The sequence below is a fragment of the Cynoglossus semilaevis genome, chromosome 6 (assembly GCF_000523025.1).
Source record: "Cynoglossus semilaevis isolate Cse_v1.0 chromosome 6, Cse_v1.0, whole genome shotgun sequence".
Lineage (NCBI taxonomy): Eukaryota > Metazoa > Chordata > Actinopteri > Pleuronectiformes > Cynoglossidae > Cynoglossus > Cynoglossus semilaevis.
This window is the reverse complement of record NC_024312.1, coordinates 17,400,085-17,419,287: the sequence shown is the minus strand read 5'-3', so window position 1 is coordinate 17,419,287 and position 19,203 is coordinate 17,400,085. Positions and strand designations below refer to the sequence as shown.

General features: G+C 41.6%; 1 protein-coding gene and 1 long non-coding RNA gene across 2 annotated transcripts in view; both read left to right on the top strand.

Annotated features, from left to right (window-relative positions):
- LOC107988703 (uncharacterized) overlaps window positions 1–15,432 on the top strand; it is a 36,010-nt gene extending 20,578 nt beyond the window's left edge. The window contains exons 3-4 of the long non-coding RNA XR_001760195.2: window positions 13,099–13,292; window positions 14,721–15,432. This is a non-coding gene — a long non-coding RNA (uncharacterized LOC107988703). The remainder of the gene's footprint in view (window positions 1–13,098; window positions 13,293–14,720) is intronic.
- fjx1 (four-jointed box kinase 1) lies at window positions 5,036–11,461 on the top strand. Its single transcript, XM_008312513.3, has one exon. It carries the CDS (start codon window positions 9,057–9,059, stop codon window positions 10,338–10,340), a length of 1,284 nt encoding a protein of 427 aa, XP_008310735.1. The 5' UTR covers window positions 5,036–9,056; the 3' UTR covers window positions 10,341–11,461.
- Window positions 15,433–19,203: the final 3,771 nt, after the last annotated feature.

The following is a 19,203-nucleotide window of genomic DNA, read 5'->3' as shown; positions in this document are numbered from 1 at the left end:
GGTGGTGTCACACCAACTACATTTGCTGGAATTGAGAAAGGACAACTTGTCTTGCTTTATCTGAGACTTTCAATGCTTTTCTATCCGGACATGTGTGCTGTTAATGAGAGAGTTGGGAAAAATAGAAAACAGTCAAGATGAACTATATGTGACGTCATGTGGAAGCAGTAATGAGGCCAAATGAATCGGTGCCCTCAAGAAGGATTTTTTTAACCTACTCTATAGTAGCTCAAGTAATTGAGTCAAAGACATCTGATGTAGTTTTAACTTTCATGTAGCCACTCTTCAAGTAGAGCCACATTTGAACACGTGACTGGCTTTAATTTACTGCATCTAAACCCAGTCTCCATGCAGCAAGTGATGCGATGTCTGTACCAAGACTAGGATTTCACCTTCAACTTTTATATCTCATACTGTAATAAAGCTTCCATATGCTGGAGATAGCATCAGCAGCAGGGGACGCATTACAGTAAAGATTATGATGGCATCCAATAGATAGCACACTAGAGGCATTGTGCAGAAAATCTGAGCATATGCACATGCGTGTGTAAGCTTTGAAGGGACGCTCTCAAGAACTCTGTGACCTCTTCCATATGCCCCACTGAGTCCAATGGTAAACATTATTTTCATTCTTTCTAAGACTGAAAATAATTGTAAAAATCTTGTCTGTAATGCTTCTCCAGTATTAGGGATAATGGCAGACATTACCTGTTAATGATATGGACAAGAGACAGGAGCTTGTGTCTGTGGACGCCATAAAAAGTTGATACCATGTGGGAAATCTCCATAGCTGTTCTGGCGTTAACAAGGTCCTATTTTAAATTGTAGTAATATATGATTTAAAAAGTGAAAATTGCTCCTGCAACCGGGACTAAAAAGAAATTACTAAAAATGCAGGCTCCTAATGGTCACTGAGGTCAACAGTGACAAACTATTCAAATTCAAGAATCACATTTTTTATACAGAATTTTAAAAGCACAACAATTTATTTTTCTTTCTTACAGACTGCCTGCAGTACTTGCATAGCCAGCAGGGGTCTGTCTTTTAGAAATGAATGCTTTATATTTTGTGCATCATCTGGTGACAAAAACTCAATCTTGGTGGATGGATGGTTGTCACAGTATTTTATAACTCCATTAAAATCGTAATATTCCATTATTCTGGAACATTTCATGGAAGATTCTGTTTTCGCGATCACAGTATCTGCGCTGTAGTTAAAAAATACTCTTTCTGAACAAGGTTACCTTTTTCCTTCAGTACTGTAAGTAAGATTTGTCCCGGAATAACCTTCTGCCACATTACGTACAGCTTTAAAAGACCACAAATCTTTTCCAGCCGTAAGGTCGTAAATAGGCTCTTGGGATCCTTGCTGTTAAACTCTTGAAGTTTAATTGTAGAAGGGAAAGGACAGCTGGACCTGGTCTTAGTATGACTGGATGGTTCTTCCAAAAAATGCTGACAAAGTTCTTCACTGAGGGTGAATATAAATATCGCTCTACTAATGGAAACCTCAGAAGGAAGGCGATGGAAAGTGTGGTATGCAAAAGGAAACTTTCCTTCTGCTCTTGGTTCCAAGAAGGAGTCAGAAGGACTATGTGCAAAAAAAAAAAAAAAGAAAAGAAAAGAAAATCAGTCTTCTGCATATTTTGTCTGTCGGACAGTTGCATTTCCTTCCTCTCACTCATGACCACGAGGGTCATTGTGTGTGTCATTGTCAGGCACGCAACATCAGACAACTGCCCCACTCAAACTGAGTTTGTTTTGCCCTACCATGACAACCAGTGTTTCTTTTTTTTGTTGTTGTCCTCTTCCTGTTACTGTTCACTGTCAACCACCAGGCTCCATCACTGCGGTGGAAATTATTCGGTTAGATGGATAGAAAAAAAGAATCTAAGACCATTGGGCTGGATGATGTCACTTTAGGAGACCAAGAAATGGGACCACGAGGCTGTTTTATAACACAAAGCAGCCAATCAAATGACATTAACAGGAACATAACATTTTACAGCCTATCACATCACATTATAAAGTTTTCTAGAACCTATCCAAGTCCACGTTCTCCTCTGTGATTTCTCCGACTTCTGTTTTTCCGTTCAACTCTCCATCAGTCTCCTAACTGGCGTCCACTGTGAGCAATGGAATTTTTTGACAGGTGGAATTTGCAGCTTTGCAGTACAAAGTCATTTAATTCAGGAAAATAAAAAAAGAACAAAAAACAAACAGGAGAGAGATCTTGCTCTTTGTTTCACGTGCCAGGCTGCAGGATGTAGACAAGAAGCTCCACCCATTTGGCATTCGATCTGTATTTGTAGCTGCATTCATTTTGGATTTAGTCTAAGGAGAGGGTCTGTTGTTCCTTAGCCTTTATGAGAATTAGGCTTGGTCGTGGAGCACATCTTAGCTCAAACAAATGGAATGCTGTACATAACTTTGGGATTAGGATGGCTTTATTACGGGTGGTGTAAATATGACTAATGGATGGATAACTCCGGGATCTTTAAATCGTTGTTGTTTTACATATTCAGCAGTGACACAGGAGTTTATTTGTAACTATTATTGCAGAATGAAATATAAATTTCAAGTTCATATGACCTAATTGTCCCACTTGTTTTTTTAGCTTTTCAGCTGGATTCCTAAACCTAACGACTTGAGGTGTTAAACCTCCTGCAATTCCTCGAGGAGTTCAAAGATATATAGCGGCCTCTAGTGGTTACTTTCTAAACTATCTTTTATCAACAACGCAACATTCAGTATGTCACGTGACACTTAGTTTGTATGACTTCATTAATACGAGTACTCTTTCTCCTTTTACTTAAACATCATAGGATTTTCAATTTGATGTTTGTTAGACGTGGCAGCGTGGTCTGTAATTACTGATGACTTCTACTGACAGCAAAGCTCGGCTCTTATACATTTTTTTCTTTCAGATCTGTTTCATCATGCTCATCATCATGATCATCGCGATTGGTCAAAACTGACAGAAAACACATCAAAGCATGTACTGTTCCTTGTTCAACTGAGGAGACGTCAACATCAGTATTAACACATCAATGTACATGTTCACTCCACCACTACGTCCGTCACTTAGTTCAATTTCATTCATCAAGTTGATAAAAGTGTCACATCTTAATATTATGTAGAAAGACTGGGGATGACTTTGGTATTTTAATGTTGTTATTGAATTTGAGAGGTGAGCATAAATATAGACAAATAATGGATGAAACTCAAGACGAGTTTTCCGGTTTCCTCTGTTGTTTATTTTTACCGCCTCTAGAGGGAGTCAGAGCCCACACGTCCAGTGGAAGTCCTTCACTTGGAGACATGAGAAGAATGTAAAAAAAAGAAAGAAAACTCCTTGAGCAGTGCTTCACAGACTTGATGTTGATGTTTTGCTGCTAATTTCCTATAAAAATCCATATTAATGGAGGAAAAGTAAGAGACTAATTGCAGCACATCACTTTGTAGTGTTTCACATTAAACACCATTATTTGCACTTCCGTCGGTTTTAAGCATATTGATCGACTCATTTCAGCAGCTAAGTGGAATCAAAAAGGCCACAGCGAGAATCTCTGTGGGATATGATTGCGAGTAATGGGCCCTGGACTGGAAGAGTGCATGATGGGTAAAACTCTTTCTGATGTCATTTCATTATTTATATACCTAACAGTGAGTGAGGGTTGGCTGTTTGATCACTTCTCTTTTCGCTTTGCCACTACTTTCCACTTGAATTATTTGTCGGGCCTTTGTTGATAATAGCAGTGATCATTTTTTCTTAAACAGCATAACATACAAACTGGCAGACAACAGAGGTACAAACTTGTCCCGAGGGACACAAATCTATCAGTGTGCAGTGTCTATCTACTACATTAAAGCCTTCCAGGCAGCGGTGACGCGGCGGAAAATAAAAAACGACAGACATCAAGGCCTAAGGAAAAGGCTCCACAAGGCCACGGCCATAAAAGATCAGGCTTTTGTGCTGTAGGCATCCACCAGGGAAAATAAAGTTGCAATCAAATGGCAACGGCTTTGACAAGAACCTTCTATCTGTGCTTTTAAATGATGTCGCGTGTGAGCTCAGTCAGAGTGATTTTCATCTCTTGAACACACACCACCGTAGTTCACAGAAATACGAGACGCTGTGCCCAGCAAACAAATCTGTCCAAAGGTCAGATGTTCAGCTACCGTCCAGATCACTTTTCATCTACTACAAACTCATCGGGAGCAGGTAAAAGCTTCCTGGTGATTATTCCAAATCTGAAGTAATGGTATTCACGCCTGCCTGGCAGCTTTAGCTCAGAGGTGTTGTTCATGTGGCGTGTTTGTTTACCCTTCCCCCTAGCAGGGTTCTGTCAACACAACTAGCCCTGTTGTGAAAATAGGGGTCAAAAGGTGACATTTAGGTCCAGGAACCTGCCCACTCTTGCCATACGACAGCATGGGAACTTTTACAATGGAAGATACTATGAGCAGAAACTTTTTCAGATGCTTTTAGGTTTTGTAATCTGTTTAAATGTCCTATATGAGCTCCATATGGAACAGTAGTGTGTTATTGTTGCATCTACTGCCAAGTTGATCTCTGCTGCCATATGGACTGATAGATGGTCCTTTTTAAAAAAACTGAGGTCCAGAAAACATCAGAGAAGAAATTAATGGCTTTGAAGCATCACAACCAGATGAGAATATGCCAGCGCTACAGCTTCTAGACAAGTACCATCTGTTTACAGTTTGTCACATATGGGAACCAAATTAATATTTTACTGCCAGACTTTTAATCAGGGTTTAGACTAAAACTTGAAATACCATGCTCCTCACAACGGCGTCCTTCCATACGAGCATATTTAGTTAGAGATGAATCACAACACCTAAGACGTTGGCGTATACACACAGTGACAAATAAATCACTTTCAGATGCTCATTTCTGTACATCTGCAGCTCAGTTCTCCCTGCTCTCCATGACAGTGAGGTTGATAGGCTAAAATGGCAAACTGTTTCTCATTAGTGGTTGCCTTGACTGGTTAGAACTCTGGATAGGGTGTGGAGGAGTTACAGTATGAAAGGGTTTACATGCAGACTTTCATTCCAATGTGATGTGATAAGAACGAAGTCTTCTCGCTGCTTTCCCATGAAACGAGTAGCTGCCGATGCTCCCGCTAAAGAGGTAATAGAGTCGACCTGCAGCCGCTAATTGGACATGATGTGAGGCCCCCTTCTTGTTCGTGGCTTATGGAGACAACACAAACACAACACTCTGTATTTACAGTTCATCATAAGTTGAACAAGTTGTGCAAGGAGAAGGTAAAAGCATTAAGACAAAACGAGAAAACATTCCGAGTATTCTGTCGAAGGCTTGCAGGGTTGCAGTGAATGGTAAACGGCACTCATTGTTGGTTTTGTCTCACGCTCCGGTCCCAGGAGAGCATCACCTGTCTTATTAGAGGAACAGCTTTAGGAGACATTGCATAGTCTGCTCGCTGCTCCTGCGGCATCCCTGTCTCCCACAAGGAGAGAGCTGTGGCTTAAAAAAAATACAGCAACCTGTAAATAAGCAAGATTTAGTTTAAAAACATATCTCCGGCAGTTACCAGGAAATTATGACAGAATCTAAGAGAGTGGATACGGAGTCTGGTTTATGCAGTTTGTTCAATATCACGAATCTGCAATAGTGCTGAGCAGATTGTACCTCTGTCAGTGGTGCAAATGTCTTATCTCCCAAATGGTATAACGTCAGGTGTACTACAGTTAAACTCTGCTATTCTGTGCTGTGGGATTCACTTGCTGGGTTTCTTGAGCAGATGGTAATATCCCAGTTGCTGTATTTAAAGCAGGTTTAGTGTGCACATAGCCTAAATTCCAGCATACTAAATGAAACCTCCACATTTGCCTGCTGTTATCTGCTCCGTTTCCATATTTTTAATAAACAGATAGAACTGCACACATTTGAAAAAAAACAAACAAACAAACAAAAAAATCCCCAAACATTCTGATGGCTTTATTGGACACATGAACTAGAAGATGATGAATTTCTCCCAATCGATCTCAACATGAATCCCCGGAGCTGCATAATTGTCAGACTCTGTGAAATAATCGCAGCTTTCAACACTAATGGAAGCTCCGCACATTCATTATTCAGTCCAGGAAACAGAGTGCTGCAAAGAGTGGAGGGAGCTGTGAGTTATTGCCCAGTGTGAATTAGCCCTAGAATAAAGGGGATGTTGGACTTTCTCTGCCTTAAGAATTCCCCAGTCCCTTAATGTCCCCTCTGTGCCTCTTTGTCCATCTGCACATAGGCAGACAGGCACCACACAGAGAAGCCGAGATTGTGTCACAGCTGTGGCCCCGGTCAGACGACCGGTGATGGGTGTACGGTGTCGCTGCGGGCAGAACGACAGACGCTCTGGACTCTCCCGTGTCACCGCCACGTTTGACCACGGACAGACATGAGTAGTGGATGAAAGCTTTCCCCATGTTACAGCACCCCTGGGACCACTGCAGGATTTACGAGAAAGGGAGCGGGAGGAATGCTGCTGGAGGGGGTGATTGAGGTGGGGTGGACCAATGAGTGGCTGAGCTGCAGATAACACATGGCAGGAAAGAGATAGGTTTGATATGTGAACATGCCCACACTTGTGCTCGGGGAAAGGCACACCATCCACCATGCTGGTGCAGACAGGGCTGGCCATTACAGTAACCTGGGACTCCCCCAAAGCAGTGCACATCAGAGAGAATGTGAGCAATGCATCATAAGCCTTCTTTATTTCCTCTGTCTAGACTATACAAGTCTCAAGTCTCACCATGTAGACCGAAAAGCTCAGGAAGGGAAAACACTTTGTCCTTCGCTCATCCACTTTCATAACTGCATTTTAGGGAGTGTAGATTTGCAAAGTCTCATTTGTTTAAAAACAGCAGATGGGTGAAAAATCCACCTTCACAGAAACCTACGCTTTTACTCCAACCCCTGGGAAACACATACTCAGCCATGCACCACTAGCCTCCACAAACCCTTTCTGCAGTGAGAGAAATTGTAAATGTGTCTCTGCCTGCACTCAACCAGAGGATTTTTAATTCCCTCTCCACTGCCGCCGCTGTCAGTCCGGAGCACAGATTTGAACATGTATTACGAATTGGACAAATTATTTTGCTGATGGTGAAATACCCTTGGAGGTTCCATTCAGCAAAGGGGAGCCGTAGGATACATGAGAATAACAAGTCTGATCAGTGTCACTTCACCTGCCGGGCTGTCTAACACATTTCCTGTCTGTTTTAATTTATGTATTTGTCTCACAAACATATACGTACATGTATATAAAAACCCACGAGTACCAACATGGAGGAAATTGTTCAGGACTTGTGGCCTTTAGGGGACGTTCAGTTTTGGTTTAAGTAAGTAAGAAGATTTTCCTCAAACTGTCTCTTTAAATCGGGGTGGATTTGTCATACATGTGTGTTGCTATTAAAAATAGCCCAATTAAAGTGATGAGGAAACTGGATTTCATGAGAGTGTGTGAAAACACTTACGAGCTGAATCACTTACGGATGTGAGAAGATGTTAATGAGGAGAAATTTAATGAGGCAGATGTGATATAGGAGTTTAACGGAGAGCATCTTCATTTGCTTAAATAAAGCCCACCAAATTAACGAAAGTCAGAAAAAAATAAAACAAGTGGGTTTGTTAATTTAAAAGACATGTCTGGATTCCCACAAACTGACAAAATGATTTGTTGTGTTCACAACATTTTTGTTATACACCACAAATATTGGAAATCGGGTGGGTCTCGGAATGTTTGCTCGAGCTTTTATTAAATGAGCCAAGCATGGAGTCCTCGCTGTCAGCTAATAAATGGTGAGTTATAGCAAGAACAACTGTGACTGTGAATGGAAATGAGCGAAGTCACACACATTTTCAGTATAAAAACAGCTGGGTCAAGACAAGGACGGAACAGGTTGACTGTTATGTATCTTTGTTTTTGTGGGTTCCAGTGCATGTGATCCCAAAACAGAAATAAACAATAACATCAAGTGGGATTCTGTGGGATCTTGTGCCCCCCGATCATCAGCACAGTGGAACATGTGGTCATTGAGACTGTCAGGTGATAGTGGCGTAGTGTTCAATATTATGATTTTTTCTTTATTGTCCTTTACTGAGGGTATCAATTAAAGTAATCATACATAAATGATACCACGTAATACTCCTGACATATACCGATGCATATGCAGCTAACCCTTTAAAACCTCTGTACAGAGCTCAACCCTCAGCACACACACACACACACACACACATATTGGAATGAATACTGTTGAGATTGTACAAGTTGTACAATACGATCATTGTAGTATGCACAACATGATATATTTTAGAATAACCTTCCTATCTTTGATAACCTTAAATAACGCTACACTGTGTTACACTTGTATTTTTGGGGCCTTAATATTTACAATATTATTTCTTAAACTCAATCTTCCAGCATCAGATTAGTTTTGGTCCAATTAGCACCGGGTTCTGGGCTTGACAAGGTCAGCTGCCGATGATGTGCTAAAGAGACGCACATACACATACGCTTGTGCGCACGCACGTACACGCAAACACACCGCGGTGCGGTGCACTTGCTCCGCTCTTGTTTGAACCTCCTTCCTACGATCCGCCCACCATCTCGGGACTAAAGTCACGTGTCTCACCGCCGAGTGTCTCTGTTCGAACCAAACCACAGCCTCACAAATCAAACTCATCCAGAGCCAGCCGAGGGGAGAGGACAGGAAGGATGATAACGATGCTGAGAAACGGAGGATGAGCTCGGACAAAAGCCACGGCCACGTCACTGGGCTGCAGTGAGAGCTCTCTGTTTCCCGCAGAGGTGGACTATACGAGCACACATCGGAGCGGGACAAGGGATGAGATTCAAACCGTGTGGGAGGCACTCTCCTACAGATCTCAGTCCGACTTTGAGCCGCAGAGCTTCGGGTGTGTACCGGACAAGGGCTGAGCAGCTCACAGTCTTGCGGAAACCGAATATTATTTGGGGGTCTTGATTGAATCAGTGTTTAGGAAAGTGCTCTTCAATATGAGGGCTGTTTCGGCAAACTTGTTCGCTCTTCTCCTCCTGTGCGCCCTAGCAAGTGTCTTCTATGTGTGGAGCCCAGTGGAGACCCGCCTAGAGCGGCACAAACGCAGGATCTTAACGCCGGGTAGAGGGTCTGTTCTCCCCGCTCTCCCAGCGGATCTCTCCGCCAAAACTTTCCGGGCTCTACTCGCTGTCCCAGTGGCACAAAGACAACACTTGGGGGGCAGACTCGAGGCGCCCAACCTCACCGATCAAACCGTCTCTGCTAGAAGTCGTCATTATCATAATAAAGGGGACAACACGAGGTCATCGCGGAGGGGGGGCACGGTCAAGTTGGGTTCCCCTGTGGAGGATGGGATATTTTGGGGTGAATGGCTGGAGGATCTGCGTCCGGTGGGCTTCACGGAAGAGTACGCTCGAGACTGGCGAGAGAGAGCCAGGACATACCGGATAGTGAAGCTGGAGCCGGGATGCGGCAGGATATCCAATCAGCTCGCCACTTTCGCCGATGGGACCAAGGCGTGTGTCCGTTACGGCATCAACGCGGACCAGGTGCAGGGAGAATCTTTGACGTATTATCTGGCCACTTTGCTCGGCATCACAAACCTGCCACCACTCGTACTGTCCCAGCTGAGTGGCGACAGTGAACAATGGGCGGCAGTGCGGTCGCGGATTAGTGGGTTACAGTGGAGTGACCGAGCCGTGGTTTCTCTCACCGAGTGGGTCTCCAACCTCACCGGCGTGGTCACACCCGCGCCCCTCAGACCGGGGAACGCCGGGCTGCGCCCCGCCGTACACGAGCTGCAGAACAAGACCAGAGCGGAACTGCTGGAACTCATGCAATGGAGCGACCTGATTGTGCTGGACTACCTGGCTGCCAACTTCGACAGACTGGTGAGCAATCTGTTCAGTCTACAGTGGGACTCGCGCGTAATGGAGAGGGACACCAACAACCTTCTGAAAACGCCCGGCGGTGATCTCGTGTTCATTGACAACGAGGCCGGACTGGTTCACGGCTTTCGGGTGCTGGACATGTGGGAGAAATATCACAACACGGTGCTGAGCTCCGTGTGCGTGTTCAGAAAAAGGACCACACTGCGCGTGGCGGAGCTGCACAGGCGCAGAGACTGTGGAAGGAGGCTGCTGGAGCTCTACTCAGACAGCGAGCCTTTGTCTGTGGAACTGGGCTTCCTCTCCGACGAGCACGTTGCTATCCTCCAGGACAGGATAGACAGATTACACAAACACATTTTGCATTGCAGAGCCAAGTACGGCCAGCTGTGATGGCGGACTGCTTTGTTTTGTCTGCACAGTACGACGAGCTCTGCAGATGCGATTGGTACACCTGTGCCGAACGGATGCGCACTAGACAAACTGCCCCGAGCATCCGGCTGAACTACCTCCCGTGAACAGAATGTGTTGTCTACTTTATGCATAAGTACATGGGACGTGTTGATGAGCTCCCTGCACACGTTTCCTCTGTTTGCTTCACAGAGACCAATGGGGGGAGGGGGGAAGATCCATGTTATCATGTCTTACTTCACTTCACAGGAGTTAATGTCAGCAGTATAAATATGACTAAAATGTCATAGTGCTGTCTATTGTTTGGATTTTTATGCTTTGTGTTTAGAAATCCTTTAAGCCTTAATGTTAAGATAACTGCTAAATTTGACCAAGTTCACATTACCAGGCTGAAATGGCTCAAATCAAGCAAAAACATATTATTAAAAACAAAAGTTGTATAGAAATATACTAGGTAAATAATATTTCCATTGCAGTTCAGGATACTAGAGATGAGATGTTGCATTCCTGTGTGATGGCCAAGTGACGTGATGATGGTCGGGTTAAAGGTTCTCATTAACAAGTAAGGTTCTAGTGGCTTAAGTAATCGAGCAGATGTATAATGTTTTGTGTCAACACTGCAGTAATGATCAAATCCTAACACCGCCCTATGCACTTGCCCTGTGTTGATGTCCTCCACCTGCACCAACGGCACAGCAAAGTCCAACAAACGTGTGTTGATACAATGTACATTTGTCTTCAGGAGAACGTCTGCTAGAACTGATACCAGTAGTTATGAATGTGAACTGTCAGTTCTGGTTTGTACTGAATCAGTACACCTGGTAACATGAACGTAGCTTTACTTTATCGCCAGGTTTGCTTTTTTTCTCTGTCTTTTTTTAAGAAAAATGTTTTGCACAGTACTTTGTTAGTGCGCCTACACACTTGTATTTGTGTTATAGTCAGCCTTAAAGTAACACAGTGCATATGACTATTGTACATGTTGTAAATATGTTGTACATAGTGTCAGCATACCTGTTTTGGATATATGATTCTTTAGTTATTTAACCTGCATTGTAACATTCCAAAATCTGTCTTTTTTGATGAATACACAGTAATTTAATTTAAGCGTTGTCACTTGTCTTTGTTGTTAGATTTTATGGAGAGCTGGGATTTTTACCCTTGCACTGCTATCATTGTACTGCAGGGATATAGAGAGCTGGCACACTGTTTCCCAGGAGCCATTCTTTTAGCCACAGACATGCTACCGCAGGAATCTGCACAGCTCTTTATACTCCACCAAAATTAACACCTAAAGGAAACAACTGACATCACACAGAGCCAGAAAGAGGATTTACTGTCCCAAAACTGGCTTTCATTTCAGACCAAATGAATTGTATAATATGTGTCCCATTAAAGAATGAGTCCAACAGTCTATCTACGGCCAAGACTAACAGCTAGGTGTTCTCTCTCACTGAAGTCATGTGTTTATTCTTTCAGAGGTCAAAGGTAAAACTATAAACTGCATATTGCTACAGACACGTTGACTAAATTCTCGGTATTATTTTCTCCTCTTTTGCGTCACATCGGTTCTTTATTTGACTTTTTAAAAGCAGCCCTTCCTTATTAGTTCCACCACATGACCAACTCTGCGTTTCATGTCTGTTTTGAGCACATCAGAGAGAAAGTCAAGTGATCAAAACTTTCAAGGTTTAATATGTTCCAGCTTTTCACTGCCCCGCACCTCATCTGTTTTCCTTTGCAATTTTCTTTTTATATGCGGCCAACTCCGAGGCACACCACTACTGCTCGTACAGCTCCGGGGAGTGGGATGAGACGACGGACGAATCTTGTTTATACTTGGGTTTGATTTGTATTTGTGCTGGGTTTAATAGATAACATAATTTATGTGTGTGAGTGGAGCCTTTCACCCCAGGTTCTCTATATTCACCAGAGAGTGCCTGAAGAGGTTCACACAGGTGTATTTGAAGGCATTTTCTAAACTTACTGCCTGCTGCAGCTGTAATGGGAATTGCTATGTGCACTGACGGTTGTATAGGGAAAAGGAGGTCAGGTTAATATCCTGGTTGACGGCTGTGAGGTCAGCATGTGAACATGTGTGTTTCAGGCCAGTTGCATGGGCTGAACACAGCTGGACACAGTGCTCCAGGCACGTCTGTTAATGCCGAGCTCTGCAGGGAGATTTATGACAGGCTGCAGACACTAGGGATTAAACACAATGCTAAACTGAGTTCTGCATGTTTTAACCAGACTCCAAGCCTTCCTGCCTCTCTGCCTCGCACGGTTCTCCCTCTCCTTTGAATTTCACCAACATCTCGCTCGTCCTGTTGTACGTCTGTCTTCCCGATTAACAATGCGACTGTCAGCCTCATTTACATTCATTTACCTAAACGAATGTAATTAAATCACCTAAAGTTTAATTTCCCTAATGAGTTTTTTGTAGGTTTCTTTAGCAAAAGAAATTTGTTTTTAATCAGGGACCATGCCAGCTGTAATTACACTAATGGGAGATATCAAAGCGGCTCATGGAATCACTGTTTTAACAGTTTGCACATGTTTCCACACCAGTCTTTGAGGAGACCTGGCTGCTTTCATGCACCAGTTTGAAACGTTCCCTATTTCTTCCACTCTGAAGGAATTAATCCCACACTGTGGAATCTTTCAGTGCAGATGGGTTTATGCAATCGACTGCAGACAGTTTTTTATTGCCTAAATGCCAGTGTTCTGTGGTGCCTTCCAGATGTGCCTGCTTCTTATGCCAGTGAATCACAGCCACAGCTACTCATATAGCCAGCGGCCCGCAGCAGGCCCATGCACAGACCCCAGGTACTGGAGCTGATCTTCCCCATCCGTGCACATTGCAAACATTCCAGAACCGAGGAAGGATCATCTCCATGGACACAAGAAGGCACACAGAGTCCTCTGTCTTCAAGGGTAAGAGTCCCAGCTGTGTACATACACATACAAAAAACACAAAGAAAAATGAGCCTGATTTCACTCACAGCTTACAATGGTGCAACAAAGGCTTCAGAATTTAGAGCCTCTCAGAAAGAGAGAGCACAAGAATACTGTTCTCTGCTTGTTTTTTCTTGGAAAGTATATGTGACATTATTGAGTTGGAATATCTCAAAAGTATCCAGGCAATGTCCAATGAACCAAAGCAACATAAAGACGAGCCTCTCAAGGCTTAAAAAAGACCAGGATAGTTTGTCACTATCATTACACAGTGGGGCACCTGACGTCAACTCTGATGTTTCCACATCTTATTGGTCAGACACTGACTGAACATTTGAAATACTGTGTGTGTTTTACATAAAGGTAAATTAATGTGGATAAACTTATACTAATTTAATAATAAAACTAATTTATTATGATTCTCAATATTATTTCAAATACTATTACTAGTATAACAAGTACTACTTGCAGTACTTGTAATGATACTAAATGTTATTAGTATTTTTTTAAATCTATACCAGGGTTTGTACTGTACACCATTGTAGACCTGTAGACCAGAATGTAGCTTATGCTGTCTTTGTTAATAGTAAATGATCTAACACATTGTTACCCAAAGACTGGGTCGCGACCCTCAGGTGGGTTGCAAGAGATTTCTTTTTGGGGTCGTCTCACATCATGTTTACCAAACATTTAATAATGTCTATTGACTTGGGTTGTGAAGGTTTGTGACTTTAAGAAAAAAGTTTGGGAAACACTGATCTAACCTGACCTCCACTGTCACTGACATCACTGTACCTCGCCGCCGCCATCTGTCAGAATCAGACTCACTGAAATTGTTAACATTACCTGGACAAAGTGGCAAAATTAACGAGTTTAAGTTGAGAAAAATAGAAATAAAATTTAAAAAATCTAAAACTAAAGTATATTTGTCATAATAAAAGGAAATCAATACAAGCAGCAAAATAATTAGTTAAACCTGATTGACGTGACTGGAGATATTCTCAGGCGTGAACATATCCTTAGAACTTAATAGTCATAATGCGTCATTGTGCTGTAGACAGTGCACACTATTAGAATTTCAATTATTCAATTCATAATTATAAAGGAAGGCGTGTGTTCAAATGAAGTGAGGTTGACAACTGCTGCTTGTAGGATTTTGTTATGCTTGTATTTGACTCTGACTAATCACAGAGGTATTTTTGTAAATACTTTCATTAAACCTATTGGGGAAAAACATGAAACCATCTTGCAAAATGTTTTAAAAGTTTTTATGACAGTAAAGAAAAATCAAGTGAAACTAAGTCCCAAATGTCAGTGTTTATTCTTTAAATAAATGTGAAGAAAATCCAAGTTAGTTTCTTTATTATATCGTTGTCCAACAACTAATTTGTTGTCCATCCACAACAGGTAACTGAAACTTCTTTTTCCTAGTGGACCTGCCATATGGGAACGGACATATCTGGCATTCTTTCAGGGCTACACAATGAAGGGGACTTCCTGCACATGACTGAATGATTTCATTATAAAACATAACACATTCTAGAGAGTCACTTAGTCACAGCCGAGTGGATACAAGTCATGTAGGGTGTCCCGGGGGCCGGAACAACTGGAGGGGCTTTGGTTGTAGTAAGGACTGGACATTCAGCCTGTGGTGGGCCTGGAGACCTCAGACAAAGCAGGGCTTTGTCTAAACAGGATTTGTAAGCATAGGGTCAGGGCCTCTGGTATTTGTTCTTAAGACAAACTAGAAGATAATGAATAGGAGAAGGGGGTCACACATACCACAACCAATAAGAACAAAGGGACACGTTTCCTGTGGTGTCTGTTTTCTACAAACCTCCTGTCCTATCTCTGTGTTGGCCAATGAAGTGAATGTGAACGTCTGCTCAGTGTGAAGGTATGTTTTGGATGTGTGGCATGTAGCTACTTGTTATCACATGCTGTGCGTTTTACATGTCTATACACCTGGAACCTGTATGAGACATGCAGGTCTGTCCATGTCTGCCAAAAAAGATCACCCACAGTTAGACTCAAGCATTTATGAAACTGAGAGAGTTTAAATAGAGCTTTAAATCTGTTGTTTTTATTTTGCTAGTGATCAGGGTGCCCTCTTAATCAATGTTTCTCAACCTTTTTTAAGCCACGGCATATATTTTACATCAGAAATATCCATGATGCACCACCATATATAGGTTAAATACAATATATTGCTGTAAATAAGTTTCAATTTACTCAAAATTTTACTCTTTATTCAGACCCACAAAGATCTTTCTTAACATAAGCCTCTCTCACAGCACACTAATGTGCTGTGGAAAAGTGGTTAGGAATAACTTACCATGGTCAGAACCAGTAGGTGGCATTAATGCAACTAACCAGGTTCAGATATGCTTGGTAAAGCCCAATGAAGAAGTAAAGCTACAAGTGTTAGCAGGGTTAGCTTGACCTACACTGGATGAAAACTGACTCTCAAAAACAAAATGCTACAAAAATGCTACCATCTGTGTAAGTTTGCTTTTTTCTCCAAAATTTAAATTTAACAACTTAATTTTAACGTTTATTGGTTTTTCATTTTAATATTGAAGTTTTTTATCGATGCGTCTGTCTTCTTAAAATACATTTGTTATTGGTTGGTTTTACTGCTTCACTGCTTACCTAACCACAATTCCCATGAGTCATTCAATTATTTCCAGCAGCTTTACTTTAGTAAGTACTGAGCATAGATTAGCCTGATGTAACAAATGGAAGTGATGTGTTAAAGTCTGCTCTGGTTCTCTGGTATCCTACAGTAGCTGTGGAGAAAATAAACTGAATAGGGCAGAAAAAAAATCACATAGTGGTAAAACATCAAACACGATAACTCGCTTGAAATAGGGTCATCTGACTATGAGTAAGGCTAGTACCAAAAACCTCCACATTTCTTTTCAAATGAAAATGTCCCATGATGTCAATACCAAACTGTGGCTTTCGCGTACCCTTACAAAACTAACCATAATGAATCGAAATAAATGCATAGTATATGTATGCTTTAATTAGATTGATACACGGAGTAATTACAAAGCCTACAAAAAATACAGATTTGCACGTTCTCAATTTAAATGTTTCTGAACCAAGAAAACTGAGGCTGTCACTTTCAATCTCTTTATCTCCGTAGAGACAGTAGAGAGTGATGCTACCAATAAACCCAGATAATTTTCCCCACCCAATTTCACATTCTATAGTCTTAGTCTCCACCCATCAATCTCTAAAATGTCAACAACTTGTAGAATATCATGTGATGTCATGTCCAATATTGATATTTTCGTTGTTAGGAGAATACGGTACGTTCTACTGTCACGTTTCATTATAGAAGCTGTTTCAAAGCTTAGAGGAAAAGAGTGTATGCACCAGTCTACGAATAGATTTTCCGTACAACTACGGCCTTCTACTTAGTGAGAGAACATGATCAATGTATATACAGTAGATTTAAAGTGTGGTTGAAGTCAGAGGTGTTTTCAAAGTTGAGTTAATTCTTATAGGCACCCTTATGGAGGAGTATTGAACTGTTTTTGTTTGTTTGCCTATTTCTAGGATTACCGTGGAATTACATAAGCTGTCTGGTGAAATCCATGTGTTTCTTTCTTCACTTTGTCTCCCTCTCTCTTACAGTGATTTAATGATACAAAGCTTGATAGACATGCTTGAAGGATTTCAGCATTCCCCGAGGGGATGGTTGTTATTTCATCAGTACAGTCGGAGGATCTGTTTCAAGGACATTCCCAGGATCTTCTCAGCCACGATTGCCAACATTTGTGAGATTCCATTTTATTGATCAACTCATCTCATTAACTTCTGCGAATTGTGCTTGAAAGATTTATATAAGATCCCAATTTAAAACCAGATCTGAGGCAAAAAAAAGGAATTGAAAGTAAAGACTAGAACAGAAACATTATCTATCTTAGTGTATATGTTCTGTACTGATAATGAAGTGTTTATTTTTAAATGAGAATCAAACAGCACTCTTGTAGGTCTTGCAGGACACAGCTGAGGTCAAATATACCTGCTGAGTTTGTCGACTGTGCGTAATTCTTGTAGAGAACAAAATCAAGGACACTCATTAAATACAATCAAACATAACACAGATATAAACACATACGCTTTTACCAGTGTAACAAGTAAAAGCATATGTGTACACTTACTGTGTTACTTCATTTATTTTATCTAAGAGACGCACATATACAGTATGTGCTAATAGACAGCTTTAACTCATTAGTTGCTATATAAAAGTCTTCCGCATGATCAGCCATATACTCCAAAAAAACAAAACAATATTCAAATGTGCATCTGAGTTTACTACGATGTTTTGAATTGGTACGCCTATGGAAATAAATCTTGCCTGGAAGAATGATTGCGTTGATATGAAAATATTTTATATGTCTCTTCTCACGGCCACCTGTACCTCACTGAGACTGTTATTATGGTACTGTGCTGTATATCATGCAAATGCATGAGCAGATTATGAGCCAGACAAAATATGCACTGGTCCAGATTATGTGTCTGTACATATGGTAATGACTGCTTTTCACAAACTCAGGGATGGATTATCTAACGAGGCTGAGACGTGTGCAAACGCTGCACTACTTCAACACTTCCTCTACATCAGAGGTTCGACTGGGTTTATGGAAGACAATGTTTTCACGGATTAGTCTTTAAACTAGAGAAAATCACAAAAATAATATGGTGAATATAAAACTAATATAAATGCTGAATTTCTCTAAAACTTATACATTACATTGATATATGAGGTTTGTCTTCTGTCTTCTTTGTTGGCTTTTTACTTTTTGCAAACAAGTTTTCAAGAGACTTTTATTTTTGACGGGTCTTGCGATATGCTACAGGAAAGGTATTGTTGAAGCAGAATAATTTTGTATCATTCACTGATTCTCCTAGGCCCAGTATCAAATGACCTATGGCCTAGTAACGATCCCACATCCTGTGGTTGAGAACCTACGCTCTGTTTGTGTCCTGTTTCTGTTCTGTTCTGCAACTGTTTTCATTAAAGCTTTGTCCTACCTGCACCTGAATAGCAGGAAAAACGATGTACAAAAGTGCACAGGGGACGTGTGACATTTGATGACAAAATACCTACAACTTGCTGAGGCAGCACTTCTCTTCCTCCCGGGTTGACCACTTACTTCCTGAAAGTAAGTGTCGGCTGGAGGCTATAGGCTATGGCAAGCTGTGTGTGGTTCCTTTTAGTTTGAATTATACCACCCGATGGCTGCGCTGTCGCCTGATCATTTGTTTTTCTCTCTATTGAAAAACACTCTTTTTCACCATTGACCACAATAATCTACCGTTGCATTGCAATGACAGAAGCCAGCTGTGAGAACAAGTCATGACAGTCATCAGCTAAGTAGATCGGTTGACACAGGCGTAATGAGGGACACATTAAGCAGCAGTGAAGACAGGCCTAAGAAGACAAGGCTGTTTTGGGTTGTGTCCAGATGCTGGACGACTCTCTCCCTGGAGAAACAAGAGGCGAATGCTCACGGAAGACAGACATTAAGGATGTTTATGGCCGGCTCTGCACAATTACTGTCTTTGAAAAAAACTAGATATATCTGAGTGGAGGTGCAGTGGGTGGGTCTCTTGGATGCATAAAATATGGCTAATGAAAAAATATGCACAGAAATGAAGCTCGTGGGTGTTTTACTTCAAGATTTAATAAACTCAGATTTAGATCTTGGCAGCTTTACAGTCTACAAGATCTCAGAGCTCCAAGAAATTTTATTACACTGTCCGTCGTCCGACTATGTCACTTGATGCCATCGTTACACTGAATTATCTGGGGAAAATCGTCATTTTCCGTGCAGCCTATTTGCACTAGCTGTTGTGAAAGAAGTCTTGCCAT

What these genes read in the sequence shown, in the direction of transcription:
- fjx1 (XM_008312513.3), top strand. Translation starts at nt 9,057, where the DNA reads ATGAGGGCTGTTTCGGCAAACTTGTTCGCTCTTCTCCTCCTGTGCGCC.